General features: G+C 51.4%; 1 protein-coding gene across 11 annotated transcripts in view; it reads left to right on the forward strand.

The window, feature by feature from the left end:
- C4H14orf39 (chromosome 4 C14orf39 homolog) overlaps positions 1-19,355 on the forward strand; it is a 702,704-nt gene that overhangs the window by 16,605 nt on the left and 666,744 nt on the right. For 9 of the 11 annotated variants that reach the window (XM_029598172.1, XM_029598168.1, XM_029598170.1 and 6 more), the window contains one exon: positions 3,568-3,624. In XM_029598172.1, coding sequence (XP_029454032.1) covers positions 3,568-3,624 — 57 coding nt within the window. Of the gene's footprint in view, positions 1-3,567; positions 3,625-11,093; positions 11,264-19,355 lie in introns of all 11 variants that reach the window. The other 2 variants (XM_029598174.1, XM_029598173.1) reach the window with 1 other exon arrangement.

Genomic DNA, 19,355 nt, shown 5'->3' on the forward strand with positions numbered 1-19,355 from the left:
CTACCAACTATATCAGCTACATCAGTGAGTTACCATCGTTCTCTCTGAGCTTTCCCTGGAACCAGGTACTCGCTCCTCGAGGGCCTATACATTCCAGTGCCTGGGCTTTATTGGGACATTGTGTGAGTGTTACCATCTGCATACCCTGCCTACTTACTATATCTCATTTTCTCTACAGCTCAGCCTCCAGGGATCGCTGTTCCAGTATCTGAGGGACTACAGCCCAGCTGGGCTTTCCAGCTCACTACTGCCATCTCTGGTGGTTCAATATATTGTTTAATAAAAGAACTAGTGTGTGTCTGTCTCCAAACTCTGAGCCTCACCGGTGGTCCCTCTAGGGATCTTCTCCCGGGGGCGTGGTCATCTGCCACTGGCCCAAGGATCCACCCACAACTATCCCGAACTATAACAGATTGCTAACTCCATGCAGACTGTTAACTCCAAACTACAACAGGTTTTCCTCGTTTCTATCTGTTCCACTCAGAGGTTTTCAGAGATTCAAGCATTGTCGTGTCGGGAGCCTTTTCTGCACTTTTCCGATTCCGGAGTCTCTCTCAAGACTGTTCTGTCTTTCTTACTGAAGGTCGTTTCCGCCTTTCATGTCAACCAGTCTGTGGAGCTTCCCGCATTTTCTCCCGAGGAGGTTGCGGGTCCCGCTGGTGGCGATCTTCACAGGCTGGATGTGAAGCGCGTTTTGCTTCGGTACCTCCATGTCACCAATGACTTTCGGGTCTCCGATCATCTTTTTGTCCTCTGGAGTGGCCCAAATCGGGGCAAACCGGCTTCTAAGACTACTATTGCTCTGTGGTTGAAGGAGGCAATTTCCTCTGCCTATCTTTGTCAAGGCCAGGCGGTTCCTGATGGCCTGAAGGTTCATTCATTGCGCTCTCAAGCTACTTCCTGGGTGGAGAGTCAATCTGTTTATCCGCAAGAAATCTGCAGGGCCGCTACCTGGACATCCCTGCATACTTTTGCTCGACACTACCGGCTGGATGAGCATGCACTGGTTTTTGGCTCTTTTAGTCGGCAGGTGCTTCGAGCGGGACTATCTTGGTCCCACTCTGTTTAGGGAAGCTTTGGTACATCCCACGGTCTGGACTGATCCGGGTACGTACAGGGAAAGGAAAATTAGTTCTTACCTGTTAATTTTCGTTCCTGTAGTACCACGGATCAGTCCAGACGCCCTTCCCTGATTTCTTCATTTTCTGCCATCCGCTCTAAGTTTTTCCTACAGCTCTTGGGATGTATGACACTTATCATTATCTTACGGACACCGGAAGCATCTGTATTGATGACCAAGGATATACAAGAGCATTAGTCTACAGAGTCCATTCCTTGTTAATTGGTTCGTTTTGTTACTCATTTGAGTCTTGTTTACTTGCTTGATCTTCTTTCGGGGTTTTCTTAGTTCTTATCTGCTTTGACAATGGTTATACTGAAGGGTTGCAGGGTAGGCTCTGTCCTGATATAGGATACCCTTTCAGTTTTAGTCTGTCTCCATCTGCTGGACAGGAGGCTCAACCCATGGTCTGGACTGATCCGTGGTACTACTACAGGAACGAAAATTAACAGGTAAGAACTAATTTTCCTTTGTAGAAGGGTCAGAACAGCTTCAAGGTGTTGATAGCTCATTGGAATAAGGAAGTAATAAAGAGAGGCTTATGTCACAGATTCGCCTATTATGCATCCTCTCTGTGCCCTTGTCTTGCCTGCCATAACTCCTCCTTGCCTGCAGAGGCCCTTAGTGAGCCTCACCACTAGCCTAGCTAAGCTCCTCCTCACTGCTCTTGCCATGGCCAAGTCTCAGCCCTATGTAAACTGCCTTGCCATTGTATCCCTACCCTGAATCAAAGCACTTTTTAGTGGTGTTATGGCACTTGATTTATTTCTAGTTTAACTTTGTTAATGTATGATTGTTCTTACTTTTTATTATTTTTAATCACTTTTTATTTTGTTTTATATTAGTATTTTAATGTCATGGTTTAAAAATGTTTTATTATGTATGTTTTTGATACTGTAAACCGTTTTGATTAAATTGTATTTGTAAAAGTGGTATATAAATCCTTGCCTTCTCTTGGTGTCACCCTTCACTCTATAACCTGGCCCCTGTTTTTTGTTTTGCCTTGTGGCCTTCGGGCCTTCTTCCTCCTTGCCCTGCCTTGAAGCCTTTGGGCCTGCTCTGTCTTATACCCTGCCTTGTGGCCTTTCCAGGCCCTCTTGTAGTCTAGTGCCTTCAGGACCCTAGCCTTGTTAACTTTGGGCTTCTACGTTCTCTGTTCTGTGTTACCCCTGTCTACCTTGTCTAAGACTTGCCCTGGTCTGCCTTGTTCAATCCTGTCCTTGGCTGGTCCTGTCCTTGTCTGGCTTGTTGTGCCCTGCCCAGTCCAGCCCTTGTATTCTTGCCTTGCTTAGCCTTTGTATCTGAGTTCTGTCCTTGCCTTGTCTTAGTCAGTGTACTTGTCTAGTTCCAGGTCCTGCCCATTATCTTGCTTTGCCTGCATTCTGTGTCCAAGTCTTGTCTGTACCCCATGTCCAAGCCTTACCAGCCAGTTCAAGCCTTATTCCAGTCCAGCCAGGCTGCTCTGCCTTGCCTGTCCAGCCTTGCCAGTCCAATCCTACCTGTCCAGCCTTGGCTGTCTGGCTTTGCCTGCCCAGACATGCCTATTCAGCCTTACCGTGTCTAATCTAGTTCCAGCATGTATGGACTCACTATCATGTAAAACCCAAGGGCTCAACCTGCAAGGGAGGGGGCTGGCTAGGCGGAAGACTTGCCCTTGTCTAGGCCAGAGTCTTGCCTTGCAGGCCCATGCCACTCTCCAGATGGGTTTCTCTGATTCCAGAAACTGTGATAGCTTACATATTCAAGAGATTGCTGTTTTCCAAGAAATTAAGGGCATATTCTGCTAGTTCAGGTGACTTTGTGGGCAGAACTTCGCCTAGTGTTCTCATTGGAGACTTGCAGAGTAGAAGCCTGGTATTCCGTACATACTTATTCAAAGCACTGTTGTCTCAACGAAGTCTTGAGAATGGATTTGGCAATTTCCCAGCTAGTAGAGGTACATCTACATTTGGACTGGTCTGGCTGAATGAAAAGAGAGGAGAAATTAGTTCTTACCTGGTAACTTCCTTTCCTTTAGTCTAGTCCAATCAGTCCAGGACCTTCCCTGTTCTACCAAGTATATTATTCTCCTGATTCATTTTCTGAGTAACTGCAGATGTACAGTAGTCAGCATGCCGGATGTTAAAGTAATAATTTGCAATCCTTGATAAGTTTTATGTCTGTTCCATTTCTTGTTTTTGTTTGTTTCTCTTTTGGAAGCCTTTTGGTTTTTGCTTGGGGAGTGAGGAAAAGTTTAGTGTATTAAACATGTTTACCTTAGTTTGTTACATAGAATACTGGCAATTTGAGGTCAGCACAGGAGCCTAAAAGGAGTGATGTCAGCAAACCTATTAGTCTCTGTCTCTAGCTGCTGGTTGGGAGATGTAACCCATGCATCTGGACTGGTCTGCTGGACTCAAGTAAAGAAAATTATCATGTAAGAATTAATTTCTTCTTGTGTATTTTAGTTTTCCAGCTTGAACAGGACTCGCATACTAAGGAACATATAACAGAACAGATTCATTGTGAGTAGTCCAATAAGATGTAGTTAAGTCCCTTTTTTTTTTTTTTTTTAAGAGGCTGGAGCTTCTTAACCAACATTTGTTTAATATGGATTTGTTATTGTTTTGAGTCATGTATTTACAATCTCCATGGTTAAATGTACATAACACTGTTTTAAAATATCTGCAATTTATAGTATCCAACTAACATTTAACATTTTAGGCATTGAAAGTTAACCTGCTATAGATATATGATATAGGTCTCATGTTTAGTAAATTTCTATTTAATTAACTTGCAATTTATTCATTTATTTTTATAATAGCATTTTAAATTGTTTTCCAGATAAAGAAAATCACTCAAAGCAATTTTTATCTGGAATTGATAAAATAAGTGTTATTCCCTGTACGTACCCGGATCAGTTCAGACGGTGGGTTATGTCCCCCGTCCAGAAGATGGAGTCAGACAAGGCTTCGGAGGGTGCTGTCATATTAACCAGTGCACCCTCTGTAAGAGCTCAGTATCTCTCTGACTCCAGCAGATAGGAGTAGGGGAACCTGGAGCTTCCCCTGCATGGAGGATAGTTCTTCACTTGTTTCTCTTTCTAAGTGTTTCTTTTAAGGTTGGATCAAGTTAGTTTAACTACAAAAAAAAAAAAGAGGAAGGAAAGTTTGTTTGGCTTGCAGGCAGTTCTGCTTCACTCATTTCTCCCCTCCTACTCCCTCCCTCCCTCTTCTTTTGGGTAAGTGGACTTCTTGGTTTTATTTGTGAATTTTTTTCTTTTCAGCTTAGGAGCTGTGTTTGGGGTGGTGGAAGCTGGTGGTGCCAGCCTCTCCCCACTTTTTTGCCGTGTTCTGCCCCGTGGCCCCGAGACGCTCATTCCCCAGGGCCGCTGCAGCAGAGAGGTGATATTCCTCTGCTGCCGATCCGAGGGCACTCGGGGGAGCGCAGGTGTGCTTTCTCTCTCCCCGCGGCAATTCTCTCCTCTGTCAGCCCCTCCGCGGCTTGCCCCCCCCTCCCCCGGCCGCCTGCAAGCATGCCACAGCTGTCCCGCTGCTCGGCCTGTGGCGAGCCGGGGTCGAGGTTATCGAGAGAGGGCATTTGTTCTAGGTGCCTCCCTGGTGGGGAGGGCACCTCCGGGCTGCTGGACAGCTTTTCTTCCCGCGCCTCAGCGCGACTCGGGCAGCGCGGGAACGGCGGCCATTTTGAATCCTCCAGATCGTGTTCTGCAGCCATCAGGGGAGGAAGAAGAGGATCCCTGCGAAAGTCCTCCACTGATCCTGACGCCGGTTTCTCCCTTAGGTGCCCAGGGACCCCTGGATGACTCCTCGATTGCCCCCCCCCCCCCGGGTCCCCCACTTTTTTCCCCGGAGTGCTCATGCACAATACCTACCTGCAGCGCCTGGAGGCTCCCAGGGTGCCCATTCCGGAACCACCTCCCGCCAAGACCCCCCGGTTATCTGATGCCCCGCAGGGGACACAGAGGGGGGGGGGGGCGCCAGGGACCTCCCATGGGGCTCCCAGGGTCCACTTTGCACCTCCCTCGCTGGGAGAGGCGGGCTTTTTCCAGGATCCAGTGGGGGATCCCCGTCTCATCCGGATGATCCTCTCGGAAGCACAGCTAGATGGGGATGACCAGCGGGTCCTCCGCATCTTTAGGAGAGAAGAGCTTGAGGATCTCATCCCTCAGATACTTCAGGAGTTGGATCTTGATCCCTCACCCAACCCGCCAGGACCCTCTGCTCCAGTCATCGCTTCATCCGCCAAGAAGGGGGACCCGGTCCTAGCCGGCTTACGCCCTCTGTCCCGGGCCTTTCCCACCCATCCCACCTTTCTTCAGTTATTGGCCAGGGAATGGGATACTCCCGAGACCTCTCTTAAGGTCGGAAGAGGCATGGAGAAGCTTCCTCCCATCCCGGAGGACTTCCTGGAGTTGCTCAAGGTCCCAAAGGTGGACTCGGCGGTGTCGGCGGTTACCAAGAGGACAACTATACCAGTTACTGGTGGCATGGCTCTGCGGGACCTCCAGGATAGAAAGCTGGAAGTATACCTTAAGAGAGTCTTTGAGGTCTCGGCTTTGGGGATTCACGCTGCCATCTGTAGCTCCCTAGCACAGAGGGTAGGGCTCTGCTGGGTCCAACAGCTACTCATCTTGCGAGACTTGCCACCCAAGGAAGCGCGCCAGGCAGACCTCCTAGAGTCCGCCATAGCATACGTAGCGGATGCTTTGTATGATCTGTTCCGCGTCCTGGCGAGATCTATGGTCTCGGCGAGGCGCCTACTATGGCTTCGCAACTGGTCGGCGGATTCTTCTTCCAAGTCCAGCCTGGGATCTCTCCCTTTCAAGGGCAAGTTCCTCTTCGGTGAGGATCTCGGTCCACCGGTTGCTCGAGGACCGCCAGCGGAACTTCAGGTCGTTTACTCCCTCCAGAACTCTGTCCCGGGCGCAGCGTCGCTACCGTGGTTACAAACAGTCGGGGCCCCGGACATAGTCTTCCAGACCCCAGTCCTGGCCTCGTTCCTTTCGTGGTTGCAGGCCACTCGGGAGGGGACAAGTCAGGGGGCCTCGTCCAAGTCCACTCAATGATGCCGAGCTCACCCACTCCTCGACCCCAACGGATCGGAGGACGAATCTCTCGCTTTTACGAGGAGTGGGTCCACGTCACCTCGGACCAATGGGTCCTAGACTTCTTAAGGAACGGTTATGCATTGGAGTTTGCCCGCCTGCCAAGGGACAGGTTTCTCTTCTCTCCCTGCGGCTCGAGCCACAAGAGACTGGCGGTACAACAGACCCTGGTCAGACTCCTGAACCTTGGGGCCATCTCTCCCGTCCCCTTTGGAGAGGTGGGCTCGGGCCATTATTCGATTTACTTTGTCGTACCCAAAAAGGACGGGTCTTTTCGCCCAATCCTGGATCTCAAGGAGGTCAACAAGTCCCTAAGGGTCCTCCATTTCCGCATGGAGACGCTGCGTTCAGTGATTGCGGCAGTACATCAGGGGGAATTCCTCGCCTCTCTCAATCTGACAGAGGCCTATCTCCATATCCCCATCCTCAAGGCCCACCAGAGGTTCCTTCGCGTCAAGATTCTGAATCAGCACTTTCAGTTCCAGGCTCTCCCCTTCGGGCTGGCGACCGCCCCGCGGACGTTCACAAAGATCATGGTGGTAGTGGTGGCAGCCCTGAGACGGGAGGGGATCCTAGTTCACCCCTACCTGGACGACTGGCTCATTTGAGCGAAGTCTTTTTCCCAGGGTCAGTCGGTGGTCACCAGGGTCGTCCAACTCCTCCGGTCCCTTGGCTGGGTGGTGAACTTCGCCAAGAGCTCCCTCACTCCTTCGCAGCACTTGGACTACTTGGGAGCACGCTTCGATACGCTTCAGGGCAAGGTCTTCCTACGCCCGGACAAGGCCCAGTCCCTCCGGGAACAGATACAGTGCTTTATTGTGTTACCAGCGCCCACGACCTGGGACTATCTACCGCTCTTGGGCTCCATGGCCTCCACGATCGATCTCGTTCTATGGGCCTTTGCGCACCTCCGTCCCTCACAAGTGGCTCTGCTCTCTCGCTGGAAACCAGTCTCGCAGGATTACCAGCTTGTACTCCCTCTCCCCCAGTTTGCCGAGGACAGCTTGAGTTGGTGGTTGGACCCACGACATCTGGCCCAAGGCATTTCTCTCGAGATACCGGATTGGGTGGTGGTCACCACCGATGCCAGTCTACCCGGCTGGGGGGCACCGGAGCTCAGCGCAAGGGCAGTGGACGAAGGCACAAGTGACCTGGCCGATCAATCGGCTGGAAACAAGAGCAGTGCGTCTGGCCCTCATACACTTCCTACCCCTGGTGTGGAATCGAGCGGTGAGGATCCTATCAGACCGCGACCACCAAAGCGTATGTCAACCGCCAGGGAGGCACGAGGAGCCGACGTGTCACTCGAAACGGCCCACCTGATGTCGTGGGTGGAGAAGCACTTAGCGCGCCTGGCAGCTTCGCTCATTGCGGGCGTAGACAACATTCGGGCAGACTACCTGAGTCGCCAGCGACTGGACCCCGGAGAACGGTCTCTCTCCGAAGCAATGCAACTTCTCATTCATCGCTGGGGGCCACCCCGCCTGGACCTAATGGCGACATCTCTCAACACCAAAGCATCACGGTTCTTCAGCTGCAGGCGGAAGCGCAGTGCAGAAGGAGTAGACCCTCTAGTGCTCCCTTGGCCGGACCACCTTCTACTCTGTTTTTCCCCCATGGCCTCTAGTGGGCAAGGTCATTCGGAGAATAGAGCTCCATCGGGGTCCCGTCATTCTGGTGGCTCCCGAATGGTCACGTCACCCTTGGTTCGCAGATCTGCTCCATCTAGCAGTGGACGGCCCACTTCGGTTGGGCCACCTTCCTCGATTGCTTCACCAGGGACCAGTATTTTTCGATCAGGCAGAACGCTTCTGTCTTGCGGCCTGGCTTTTGAACGGCGCTGTCTCCTGCTCAAAGGATACCCTGACGCAGTAGTCTCGACTCTCCTCAAGGCCCGGAAAACTTCGACTTCGGTCACCTACGTGAGGGTCTGGAAGGTCTTTGAGGCTTGGTGTACAGCGCATGGTATTCATACCACAAAAGGGCCTCTGTTCCTCAGATCCTCGCGTTTCTTCAGGACGGATTGCACAAAGGCCTCGCCTACAATTCCTTATGAGGCCAAGTCGCTGCTCTGGGCTCGCTAATTCAGTATGCAGCTCATTCTTCTCTCTTGGTTCAGCCGGATATCACTTGTTTTCTCAAAGGGGCGAAGTATCTATGGCCCCTGGTTAGGGATCCGTGCCCTTCTTGGAATCTTAATTTGGTCCTTAGGACTCTGGCAGGGCCTCCCTTCGAGCCTCAGCGCAACGCCACTCTCAAAGATATCATGCTCAAGACAGTTTTCTTGGTGGCCATTTGTTCCGCACGCCGCATCTCGGAACTTCAAGCACTCTCTTGCCGGGAACCCTACCTCCGTTTCACAGACACAGGGGTGTCTCTACACACAGTGCCCTCCTTCCTACCCAAGGTCGTCTCGACTTTCCACCTGAACCAGATGGTAGAGCTTCCGTCCTTCACAGCTGAAGAACTGAGATCTCTTCGTTTCCTGGATGTCAAACGCACTCTAATCCGCTACTTGGAGGTCACTAACGACAGAGTCTCGGACCACTTGTTTGTCCTGTGGTCGGGGCCGAGGAAGGGGGTCCCAGGCCTCGAAGATGACTATTGCAAGATGGCTTAAGGAAGCCATAGTCACAGCGTACATCGGTGCTGGTTGGACTCCTCCGCTGGGCGTCAAAGCCCATTCTCTTCGCTCACAGGCAGCATCCTGGGCCGAAGTACAGTCCGTCTCCTCTCAAGAGATTTGCTGGGCGGCGACTTGGAAGTCTCTTCACATCTTCGCTCGACAATATCGACTGCACCTACCGTCGTCAACCTCCGGACATTTTGGTGACCAGGTCATTAGAGCAGGGCTTTCAAGGGCCCACCTGGTTTAAGGAAGCTTTGGTACATCCCACTGTCTGGACTGATCCTGGTACGTACAGGGAAAAGAAAATTATTCCTTACCTGCTAATTTTCGTTCCTGTAGTACCAAGGATCAGTCCAGACGCCCACCTCATTGATTACTGGGTTTCTAGGGTCTTTTCCTGCTCTATCTACTCTACTCATTCTGCTACTTGTTGTTAATCTCGTCTAATGAGACTGTTTCACGGTTCTTTCTGCAAGTTACAGTTATGGCACCAGTTGCCTTAGTTTATGATCTGTTATTATTGGGACACTTGATCCATCCTTCGTAAGTTGTTATTCTGGCTTTGATATCCTCTATACTGAGCTCTTACAGAGGGTGCACTGGTTAATATGACAGCACCCTTTGAAGCCTTGTCCGACTCCATCTGCTGGACGGGGGACAAAACCCACCGTCTGGACTGATCCTTGGTACTACAGGAACGAAAATTAGCAGGTAAGGAATAATTTTCTTTTTTCAACTATTTAATAAATCTAGACTGCAACAGAAAGTCTCCTTATAATACCACCGTGTTGGTTCTTGTGTCAGCTTCTGACAACAGATTGTAAAACAAATTTACCAATAGAAGGCAGCTCACCACAATCAAAATGTTAAAAATAAAAGTGAACATTTTTTTCTTAAAAAATAAAAAATTACACAAGTATTTGAGACCCTTTTTCATGTTTTTAAGGAAAAAAGAGTATGGAGCGGAGAGAGAAATGTTTTCAGTTAGAAAAATGTGTAGTGTTCAGATGAAATCCTGGCCAGGATATCTCTGTTCAAAGAGACTATGACTCCATTATCCCAAGGGAGCCACATAAAAACCAATTTTAACTGTAGTTGGATTGCCAGGGGTTGGCAACCTGCAGTCCTCGTGGACACCAATCTGCTCAGGTTTTCAGGATATCCTGAATAGATATATATACACAATATAAATGTGTATGCAGACCTTTTTAATTGAATGCAACTCTGTCTCACGCATATTTATTTATTTAAACATTTTTATATACCGCCTATACCCTGAAAACACGAGCGAATTGGTGTCTTTGAGGACTGGAGGTTGCCTAGCCCTTGTTATGATTTGTGGGTATATGGGCCCTTGACCCAAGATGCAAGTTGTTACTACCTGTGGGAAAGACCCCCACAAATCTGCACCGTCGGGAGGCGAGGTCAGAGATGGCAGAGAGCTCTGGGTGAGCCAATGGAGATGTCCCGTGGAACCAGGAGAGGACTCCCGTGGAGAGCAGACTGGAGGCAGTACCTGGGCAGGGATACCGAAGGGAGGTGTGCCAGACAGACCACAGAGCGGGGGGCATGAGGCTTGGGCAATCAGGAGGTTCTCCGGAGGGCAATCCCGAGGGGAAAAGCTGCACAGCATAGGATGATGATGTAATGCCGTAGGCCAACCCACAGGACAGGGAAGCCTGAGCTGAGCTTCTGGTGATGACGTAGCACTGCCCCGAGGAGCGGGGAAATGTTGGCAGTCTCGACATAGTATGTAGGTGCAACCCCGAGGAGCGGGGGAGCGTGAAAAGTTCCAGAGAAGGCAGAGGGTGCTACCCCGAGGAATGGGGAAGCTCTGGTAGTCACTGTACAACATAAGCGCGGTACTGAGGAGCGGGAGGCGCAGACAGTCTTGTTCAGGCTGTGGGCGCAACCCCGAGGTGCAGGGAAGCCCCTCTGAAGAACTCACGGATAGCTGAGATGTCCCAGAGGTAGTCCCGAGGAACGGAAGGCCTTGCAGGTTAGAACCTAAGAGTCGCAGAGTCAGCCAGAGGAGCGGGGTAGGCGAGGAGAGCGAGTCCACTATGCGTGCACTGGCCCCCAAGGAGTGGGTACCAGACAGGGTTCAAGTCCAAGGCACGAAGCGTAGTCTCAGGAACACGTAGGCAGTAGTCGAAGACGTATGGAACTTGTTGCCAAGTCGGCTAGCTAAGGGCGAACGTGGAGTTTAAATACGCCGGTTTGATTATGTCATCAACCAGAGATGCCCCCGAGATTCCCGCCGAGGAGGCTTCAAAGGAGGGCCCATGGCACGCATGCGTGCCTAGGAGGGCCCGAAGTCGAGGAGGGTGGCAGCAGCGTCCAGGCCGCCATGAGGAGTCCCGGGGAACGCGGCGGTGAAAGCTGGCCCGAGCCGTGAGCAGTGCAGGAAGTAAGTATACGGTCCGAGTGCAGGAGGTCGCTCCCGGACCCCCGCTGGACTTTTGGCAAGTCTTGTGGGGGTCAGGAGGGTCCTCCAAGACTTGCCAAAAGCCCCTGGTGGTCCAGCAGGGGTCCGGGAGCGATCTCCTGCACTCGGGCCATCGGCTGCCAGTAATCAAAATGGCGCCGATAGCCTTTGCCCTTACTATGTCACAGGAGCTACCGGTGCCATTGGTCAGCCCCTGTCACATGCTAGGAGCACAAGATGGCGCTGGCCATCATAAGAACATAAGAAATTGCCATGCTGGGTCAGACCAAGGGTCCATGAAGCCCAGCATCCTGTTTCCAACAGAGGCCAAAACGAGGCCACAAGAACCTGGCAATTACCCAAACACTAAGAAGATCCCATGCTACTGATGCAATTAATAGCAGTGGCTATTCCCTAAGTAAAATTGATTAATAGCCATTAATGGACTTCTCCTCCAAGAACTTAACCAAACCTTTTTTGAACCCAGCTACACTAACTGCACTAACCACATCCTCTGGCAACAAATTCCAGAGCTTTATTGTGCGCTGAGTGAAAAATAATTTTCTCTGATTAGTCTTAAATGTGCTACTTGCTAACTTCATGGAATGCCCCCTAGTCCTTCTATTATTCGAAAGTGAAAATAACCGAGTCACATCTACTCGTTCAAGACCTCTCATGATCTTAAAGACCTCTATCATATCCCTCCTCAGCCGTCTCTTCTCCAAGCTGAACAGCCCTAACCTCTTCAGCCTTTCCTCATAGGGAAGCTGTTCCATCCCCTTTATCATTTTGGTTGCCCTTCTCTGTACCTTCTCCATCGCAACTATATCTTTTTTGAGAAGGCCAATGGCACGGATACCCTGTCACATGGTAAGGGCAAAGGGCCATCGGTGCCATTTTGATTAGTGGCAGCCGACGGCCCGGGAGCCGGAGGACAGCCCGGAGCGGGAGATTGCTCCCGGGACCCCGACTGGACCACCAGGTACCTGTAAAAAGGTTTTGGGGGGGGGGGTCGGGAGGGTGGGGGAAGCTAAGAGGTTACTTTTAAAGGGTCGGTGTGGGTTTAGGGGTTATTTTTGTGAGCCGTTTTTCCCGTCCTCCCCTAAAACGATAAGGGAACCCTCACGATCAATATCGTGGGGTTTTCCTATCGTTTTGGGGGAGCCCCCGATTTCTGACGATTTTGAAAATATCGACGATATTTTCAATCGTCCGAAGCCCAATTCACATCCCTATCTGCAAAGCCTTTTGTGGGTGTACATTTTTGCAAAATTCCCACTAATAAAGCTGCTTTGTATAATTTTGCCTTGTAGCAGTTGATTACTGGAATTTGAGTAAACGTTCGTGTGTAGCAGACTATGAATGAAAGTTTACTGATGCAAAGCTGACAGTGAAAAACATTTCAAGCAAAATGCCTACATTTTAACATTTTTGTGCATTTGTGGACAATTTTATTTTTTTGCTTGAAACACCCTTTTGGGAAAAAAAAAAAAAGTATTTTCCTTAAATTCAATTATTCATATACTCTAGCTCCCAAACTTTAAATGTTTTAAATCATCTCTAAAATTATATTTAAGACAAATATAAAATACACCATTCCCTTGTACGTACCCGGATCAGTCCAGACTCCTGGGTTTTGCCTCCCCTCCAGCAGATGGAGACAGAGAAGTTTTGACGGACTCTGCCATATATACCCAGGTGCCACCCACAGTCCATCAGTATTTCTCTGTCTCCAGCAGATGGTGGAGGTGCAAAACTCAATCTGTACTGGTTACTTGGAAAAAATAAATAAATAAATAAAAAATAATTAAAAAAAAAATTTATATATATATTGGATAATAGCATATATATAAGATAATAGCAAAAAATAGAGTTCCCTGTACGTACCCGGATCAGTCCAGACTGTGGGTTGAGCCTCCTTTCCAGCAGGTGGAGACAGACTAAAACTGAAAGGATATTCTATATGAGGACAGAGCCTATCCTATAACCCTTCAGTATTTGTCTGTCTCCAGCAGGTGCAGCAGGTCTCCCTTTGGTATCCTGTTCTAGGCTAGTCAGCCTTCTTTTCTTCCGGGATCAAGCAAGTACTTATTCCTTAGGGATATTGTGTTTTTCTTCCTGTCAAAGTAAAAGTTATTCAGGAAGTGTGTAGACTTTGAATTTTTCTTCAGGAGACTGTTCCGTCTCCTGGCTCTTGCCGGACTCAGGGGGGCTGTGCCCCTTGTGCAGTGCATAGCCTGTGTCCGTTATTGCTTCCAGGTGTGGGGACCGAGTCTGGTAGTCCAGTTCTCGTCTCCCCCTCCTCTGGCTGCTGAGGGGTTGTAGTTTTCCGCTGCTGTGCTCAGTCTGTTAAAAAAAAAAATAAAAAAAAATTTACATAGTGCCAAAGGAATCAGGTTAAGTTTACAAGTATTTCCAGTACTTTTTACTTACCTGCAGCAGCAGACCCATATTCTTTATTTTTGGTTCTCTCAGGGCTTGAACCGGCAGCCAGACAGGCAGGAGTCAGCAGGTTTCCCCCCTGCTTCACTCCGGGCCTGCAGGCTGTCAATCAACTTTTTTTTTCTGCAGTTTTTTCTTCAGAGCGGCTCTCTCTTTGCCGCGGCAGGCAGCCTGCCTCTTCTGTGTCAGCCCCCTTCGCGTTTTTTGCGAGGGGGGCCTCTGCTATGCCTCCCTGCCGGGTGGGGAAGGTCCCTCTTCGGCAGGGCAGGCAAATTTAGCCCAGGGATCGAGTCCCCAGAGCTTGGCCAGGCCGTTCCCGGGTCAGGAAAGCCCGGGAACGGCGGTCATTTTGAATTTTTCATCCGCTCAGTTTTCGGAGCACCCTGGGGCTGGGGGCCGATTTTTTTTTTTAACAACCACCCCCCGATTTGAGCCCCATGACCCCCCCCCCCCCCCAGGATGGGTTCTCTGACACCCCCTCGCCTCCCCCTCCCCCACCCGGGTCATTTCGAGCTCGTTTTTTTAACAGAATTTGTCCTCCTCCTGCATGATCCCTATGTAGCTAGCCTGCAGGAGGAGGAGGAAGGTCCCCCCCCCTTGACCTCCCCCCGGTGAAAATTCCCTGCTCCGCGCCGTTGACGGTTAGACCGGCTGCAGAGCCCCCGGGGTCCCTTGGGGTGCGGGTGGTCCCGGGGGTGCCCCCCCTGACCTCCCGGTGGATCCGATATCCCCGGATTCTGCTGCCAATCTGGATGTGGAGGATTCCCTTCCACCCCTGGAGGGGGACGACTCCAGGGTCTTACGGGACACCCTTATGGCCTCTTTGCCCAAGGATATGGACCAGGTCTTGGCGGGAAACGGATCTGGCAAGCGCCTTCCCCTTTCATCCCACGCACAAGTTGTTGCGCCTGCGGGAATGGGAGGCTCCCGAGGCGGGACTCGGGGACAGCCGTGCTATGGACGAGTTTACCCCCTCCCGGAGGCATGCTTAGATAAACAAAAAAAAAACAATAATCCCTCCGTGGACTACTCTGCGGTCATGACACAGGAGGGTTCCACGGCTTTTACAGATGCCCAGGACCCCATGCTTGAGGCTCATGTGAAGCGCATTTTTGATGTCCTGGCGCTGGGAGTGCGTGCGACTATTTGCAGCAGTCTCATGCTGCGGGCAGGTCTCAGGTGGGTTCAACAGTTGCTCTGCACCCGGGACCTCCCGTACGCAGAGGCTGAGCATACGACCTTCTCCGCGTCCCGGCAAAGGCAATGGCTTCGGCGATGCCTGCCAAACGGCTCCTCTGGCTGCGCCATTGGTCAGCCGCTCCATCCTCCAAAGCCCGGTTGGGCACGTTGCCGTTTGAAGGTAAGCTGCTCTTTGGCAAGGACCTTGAGAAACTTATGGATTCCTTAGGGGAAAGTAAGGTCCAAAGGCTTCCAGAGGACCTTCCGAAACCATCCCGTTCCTTTACACCCTCTCGTCCACATTTTCGGGGCCAGAGATGGTATACCCCACGCAGGCAGGGTGGCTCCTCAGGGGGTTTTTCCTTCACGATCGCAGTCTTGGTCACAGCCTTCCCGTGGGCGCCGTCCCTTTCGCGAGGGCCAGCCCACGTGCTCCACCCTTAAGCCTGCCCCACAATGAAGTTCACTTGGCTCATTCCTCAGTCCCATTCCTAGGCGGTCGCTTTTCCCTGTTCTTTGTGGAATGGGTCAAAATCATATCGGACCAGTGGGTCCTCGAAATTTTCAGAGACGAGTACGCCTTCGACTTTGCTCGAGATCTTCGGGATCTTCTTCTATTTTCCCCATGCGGGCGGTCCAAGCGGGAAGCGGTGGAGCACATTCTCGCCAGGCTCCTGAGTCTGGGCGCGGTGGTCCCAGTTCCAGAGAGCGGTCTTGCTGCAGGCCAGTATTCTATTTACTTCGTTGTTCCCCAGAAGGACTGGTCTTTCGGCCGATCTTCGACTTCAAGGGAATCAACCGAGCTCTCAAGATCCCGCACTCCCCATGGAAACTCTGCGAGCGGTCCTCGTGGTGATTCGCCCCGGAAAGTTCCTCGCCTCACTCGTTCTGTCAGAGGCGTATTTCCATATTCCGATTCATCGCGCCTACCAAAGTTCCTTCGCTTTCACATCCTCAACCGGGTCTTCCAGTTCCGGGTGCTTCCCTTCGGTCCCGCGACGGCATCTCGCAACTTCACCAAGGTCATGGTGGTGGTGGCAGCAGCTCTCCGCCGGGAAGGAATCCTTGTTCACCCCTCCTTGGATGTCTGGATCGTCAGAGCCAAGGGGGAGGCTCTTTGCCGGCAGGTGGTGGATCGCGCGTTCGCTCTTCTCGCGTGTCTAGGGTGGATAGTGAATTTCTCCAAGAGCAACCTTCAGCCCTCCCAGGAGTTAGAGTTCCTGGGAGCCCACTTCGACACCCCGGTGGGCAAGGTCTTCTTGCCTCGCGTGCGGGCTCTCAAGTTGATCGACCAGATTCAGAATCTCATCTCGCTGCCTTCTCCGACGGCTTGGGACTACCTGCAGGTCTGGGCTCCATGGCATCCACCATCGCTCTAGTCCCATGGGCTTCTACTCATATGCTACCGTTACAGACAGCTCTGCTGTCCCGTTGGCAGCCAGTGGCGAAACCTTTTCACATAGTCCTCCTGTATTTGGGCTCTACCGTTGCCGACTTGCAGTGGTGGCTTTCCCTTCCTCATCTGCTACAGGGAATGCTTCTCCAAGTCCCACAGCGGACGATAGTAACCACAGACACCAGTCTCTTGGGCTGGGGTGTGGTCTGCCTCTCCCAGTCCACCCAGGGGATCAGGCCAGCAGCTCAGTCTCTCTGGCACATCATTCGGTTGGAGACTCGGGCGGTGTTCCTAGCTCTTCTGGAGTTTCTCCCCCTCATCCGCGGCAAGGTGGTGCGGGTCTTGTCCGACATCTCCACCACCGTGGCTTACATCAATCGCCAAGGAGGCGCCCGCAGTCCGCTGGTGGCCCTGGAAACCAGCTGTCTTTTTGCCTGGGCAGAGCGACATCTACAGTGCCTGGCGGCCTCCCACATCGCAGGCAAGAAGAATGTTCAGGCCGATTTTCTCAGTTATCTGTCGCTCGATCCCAGGGAGTGGGAACTCCCTGACGCAGTCATGGATCTCATCGTCGACAGGTGGGGTCCCCCCCCCCCCCACCTTGCTTTCATGGCGACCCTTCGCAATGCCAAGGCGAATCGGTTCTTCAGCCGCTGGAGGGAACACTGTTCGGAGTGCATGGATGCTCTGGCTCTCCCTTGGCTGGCGGACATCCTGCAATACGTATTCCTCCCGTGGCCCCTGGTCGGGAAAGTTCTCAGAAGAATAGAACTCCACAGGGGTCCCGTGGTTCTGGTAGCACCCGAGTAGCCGAGCAGGCTGTGGTTCGCAGATTTTCTTAACCTAGCGATGGGCGGACCTCTGTGGCTAGGCCATCTTGCTCGGCTCCTTCGTCAGGGACCTGTATTTTTCGACCAGGCTGATCGCTTCTGTCTAGCGGCCTGGCTTTTGAACGGCGATGCCTAAGGCACAAGGGCTATAAGGAGGAGGTCATCCCCACCTTGCGGGCCCGGAAACAGTCTACTTCCCTGGCGTACGTGTGTTTTTGGAATGAGTTTGAATCTGTGCGGAGTCGGGTATCTCAGCGCACTCCGCCCCGATCTCGTTCGTCCTCTCTTTCTCCAAAAGGTCTCTCCAAGGGTCTTTGCTTTCGTTCTCTGCGCATATAGGTCTTCCCTCTCGGCTCTTTCCTGGGTCGGGTAGAAGGTCATCACTTAGCGGGCCACCCGGACGTGATTCAGTGCTTGGAGGGCATCAAGCTTCTACGTCCACCTTCTTGGCCCGCTTGCCCGCCGTGGAGTTTTCATCTGGTACTTCAGGCCCTCTGTGTGGCTCTGTTCGATCCTCTCCGTCTCGTTACCTTCAATGATCTTAAACTTAAGACTGTCATTCTAGTCTCTATCTCTTCTGATCGTTGGATCTCGGAGATCCAAGCGTTGTCCTGTGGGAACCTTTTTTGCGATTTTCGGATTCCGGGGTATCCCTCATGACGGGCACTTCCTTCTTACTGAAGGTTGTTTCTAACGCCCATGCCAACCAGTCGGTAGAACTCCATGCGTTTTCCCCTGTGACTGGGGGCGATCTGCGTAACCTTGATGCCAAATGGGTTCTACTTCGCTATCTCCAGGTTTCCAATGGCTTTCGGGTCTCGGACAATCTTTTGTCCTCTGGAGTGGGCCCAATTGGGGTAAGCCGGCATCTAAGACCACTATTGCGCGGTGGTTGAAGGAAGCGATCTCCTCTGCCTATCTTTGTCAAGGTCGGGCGGTTCTCGAGGGCCTAAAGGCTCATTCACTGCGTTCTCAAGCTACTTCCAGGGTGGAGAGTCAATTGGTCTCTCCGCAGGAGATTTACAGGGCCGCCACTTTGGACGTTCTTGCATACTTTGTTCGACACTACCGCCTGGATGTGCAAGCTCCAGTTCTTGGTTCTTTTGGGCTACAAGTGCTTTGAGAGGAACTGACTCGGTCCCACCCGGTTTAGGGAAGCTTTGGTACATCCCACAGTCTGGACTGATCCAGGTACAGGGAAAGGAAAATTAGTTCTTACCTGTCAATTTTCGTTCCTGTGGTACCACGGATCAGTCCAGACGCCCTTCCCTGTTTGTCTTTCTTCTGTTCTCTCGAAGCTTTTTTCTCTTGCAGATTCATAGATTTCCATACATCATTTTTGTGCAAGAATACTGAGCAAATACACTGGAAGCTTTGGTTGCTCAAGCACCAAGTATATGCAAGAGCGGTTAGTCATACCATATTTCTTACATTGTTCTGCAGTTGCTCCATTGAGCTTTATGGTTACTTGCTTGATCCTATTCTGGTTTTGTTATTTTCTGCTTTGACATTGGTTATACTGAAGGGTTATAGGATAGGCTCTGTCCTCATATAGGATATCCTTTCAGTTTTAGTCTGTCTCCACCTGCTGGAAAGGAGGCTCAACCCACAGTCTGGACTGATCCGTGGTACTACAGGAACGAAAATTAACAGGTAAGAACTAATTTTCCTATTAGTGTTATGACTGTCGCTGCCTCACGTCTCCACTCTGCCCACCTCACCTTTTTTACGACTCCTCCCGTGGTTGATGGACGTCTGGCTGCCGTGGCATCTGCCTGCCGTCCTCTCCAGCTTCCCCGGTCCAACTTGGGTGCTGCATCCCGCTATGTTGTCCAGGTACCATAGGGCGTGCGCACCACGCTGCCCTACTTCTTATTCTCTCTTTGGCGCGAACCTCAGGGGTGTCCCCCTGTGATGATGTCACGCATCCCGGAACAAAAGCCTACACTTTTTGCTTGCTAATCAAGTTAGCAAGGGATTCCTTACGGATGGGATTCGCTCTCCGTACCTAGCTACTCTGCCTCTCCAACTTTTGGACTTTATCCTAACTGGGTACCCGCTCCTCTGGGGCCTCTCTCATTTTTTTCAGGTCGCTGTCAGGAACCGGTACTCGCTCCTCGAGGGCCCATGTTCCCTGACTTGCTGCCTGAACCTATCTCTTCTGCTTGGAAGAAACCGCTGCCTACATCATCAGTGAGTTACTAACTTTATTTCCTTAGAGCTGTTC

This window comes from Rhinatrema bivittatum, chromosome 4 (assembly GCF_901001135.1).
Source record: "Rhinatrema bivittatum chromosome 4, aRhiBiv1.1, whole genome shotgun sequence".
Lineage (NCBI taxonomy): Eukaryota > Metazoa > Chordata > Amphibia > Gymnophiona > Rhinatrematidae > Rhinatrema > Rhinatrema bivittatum.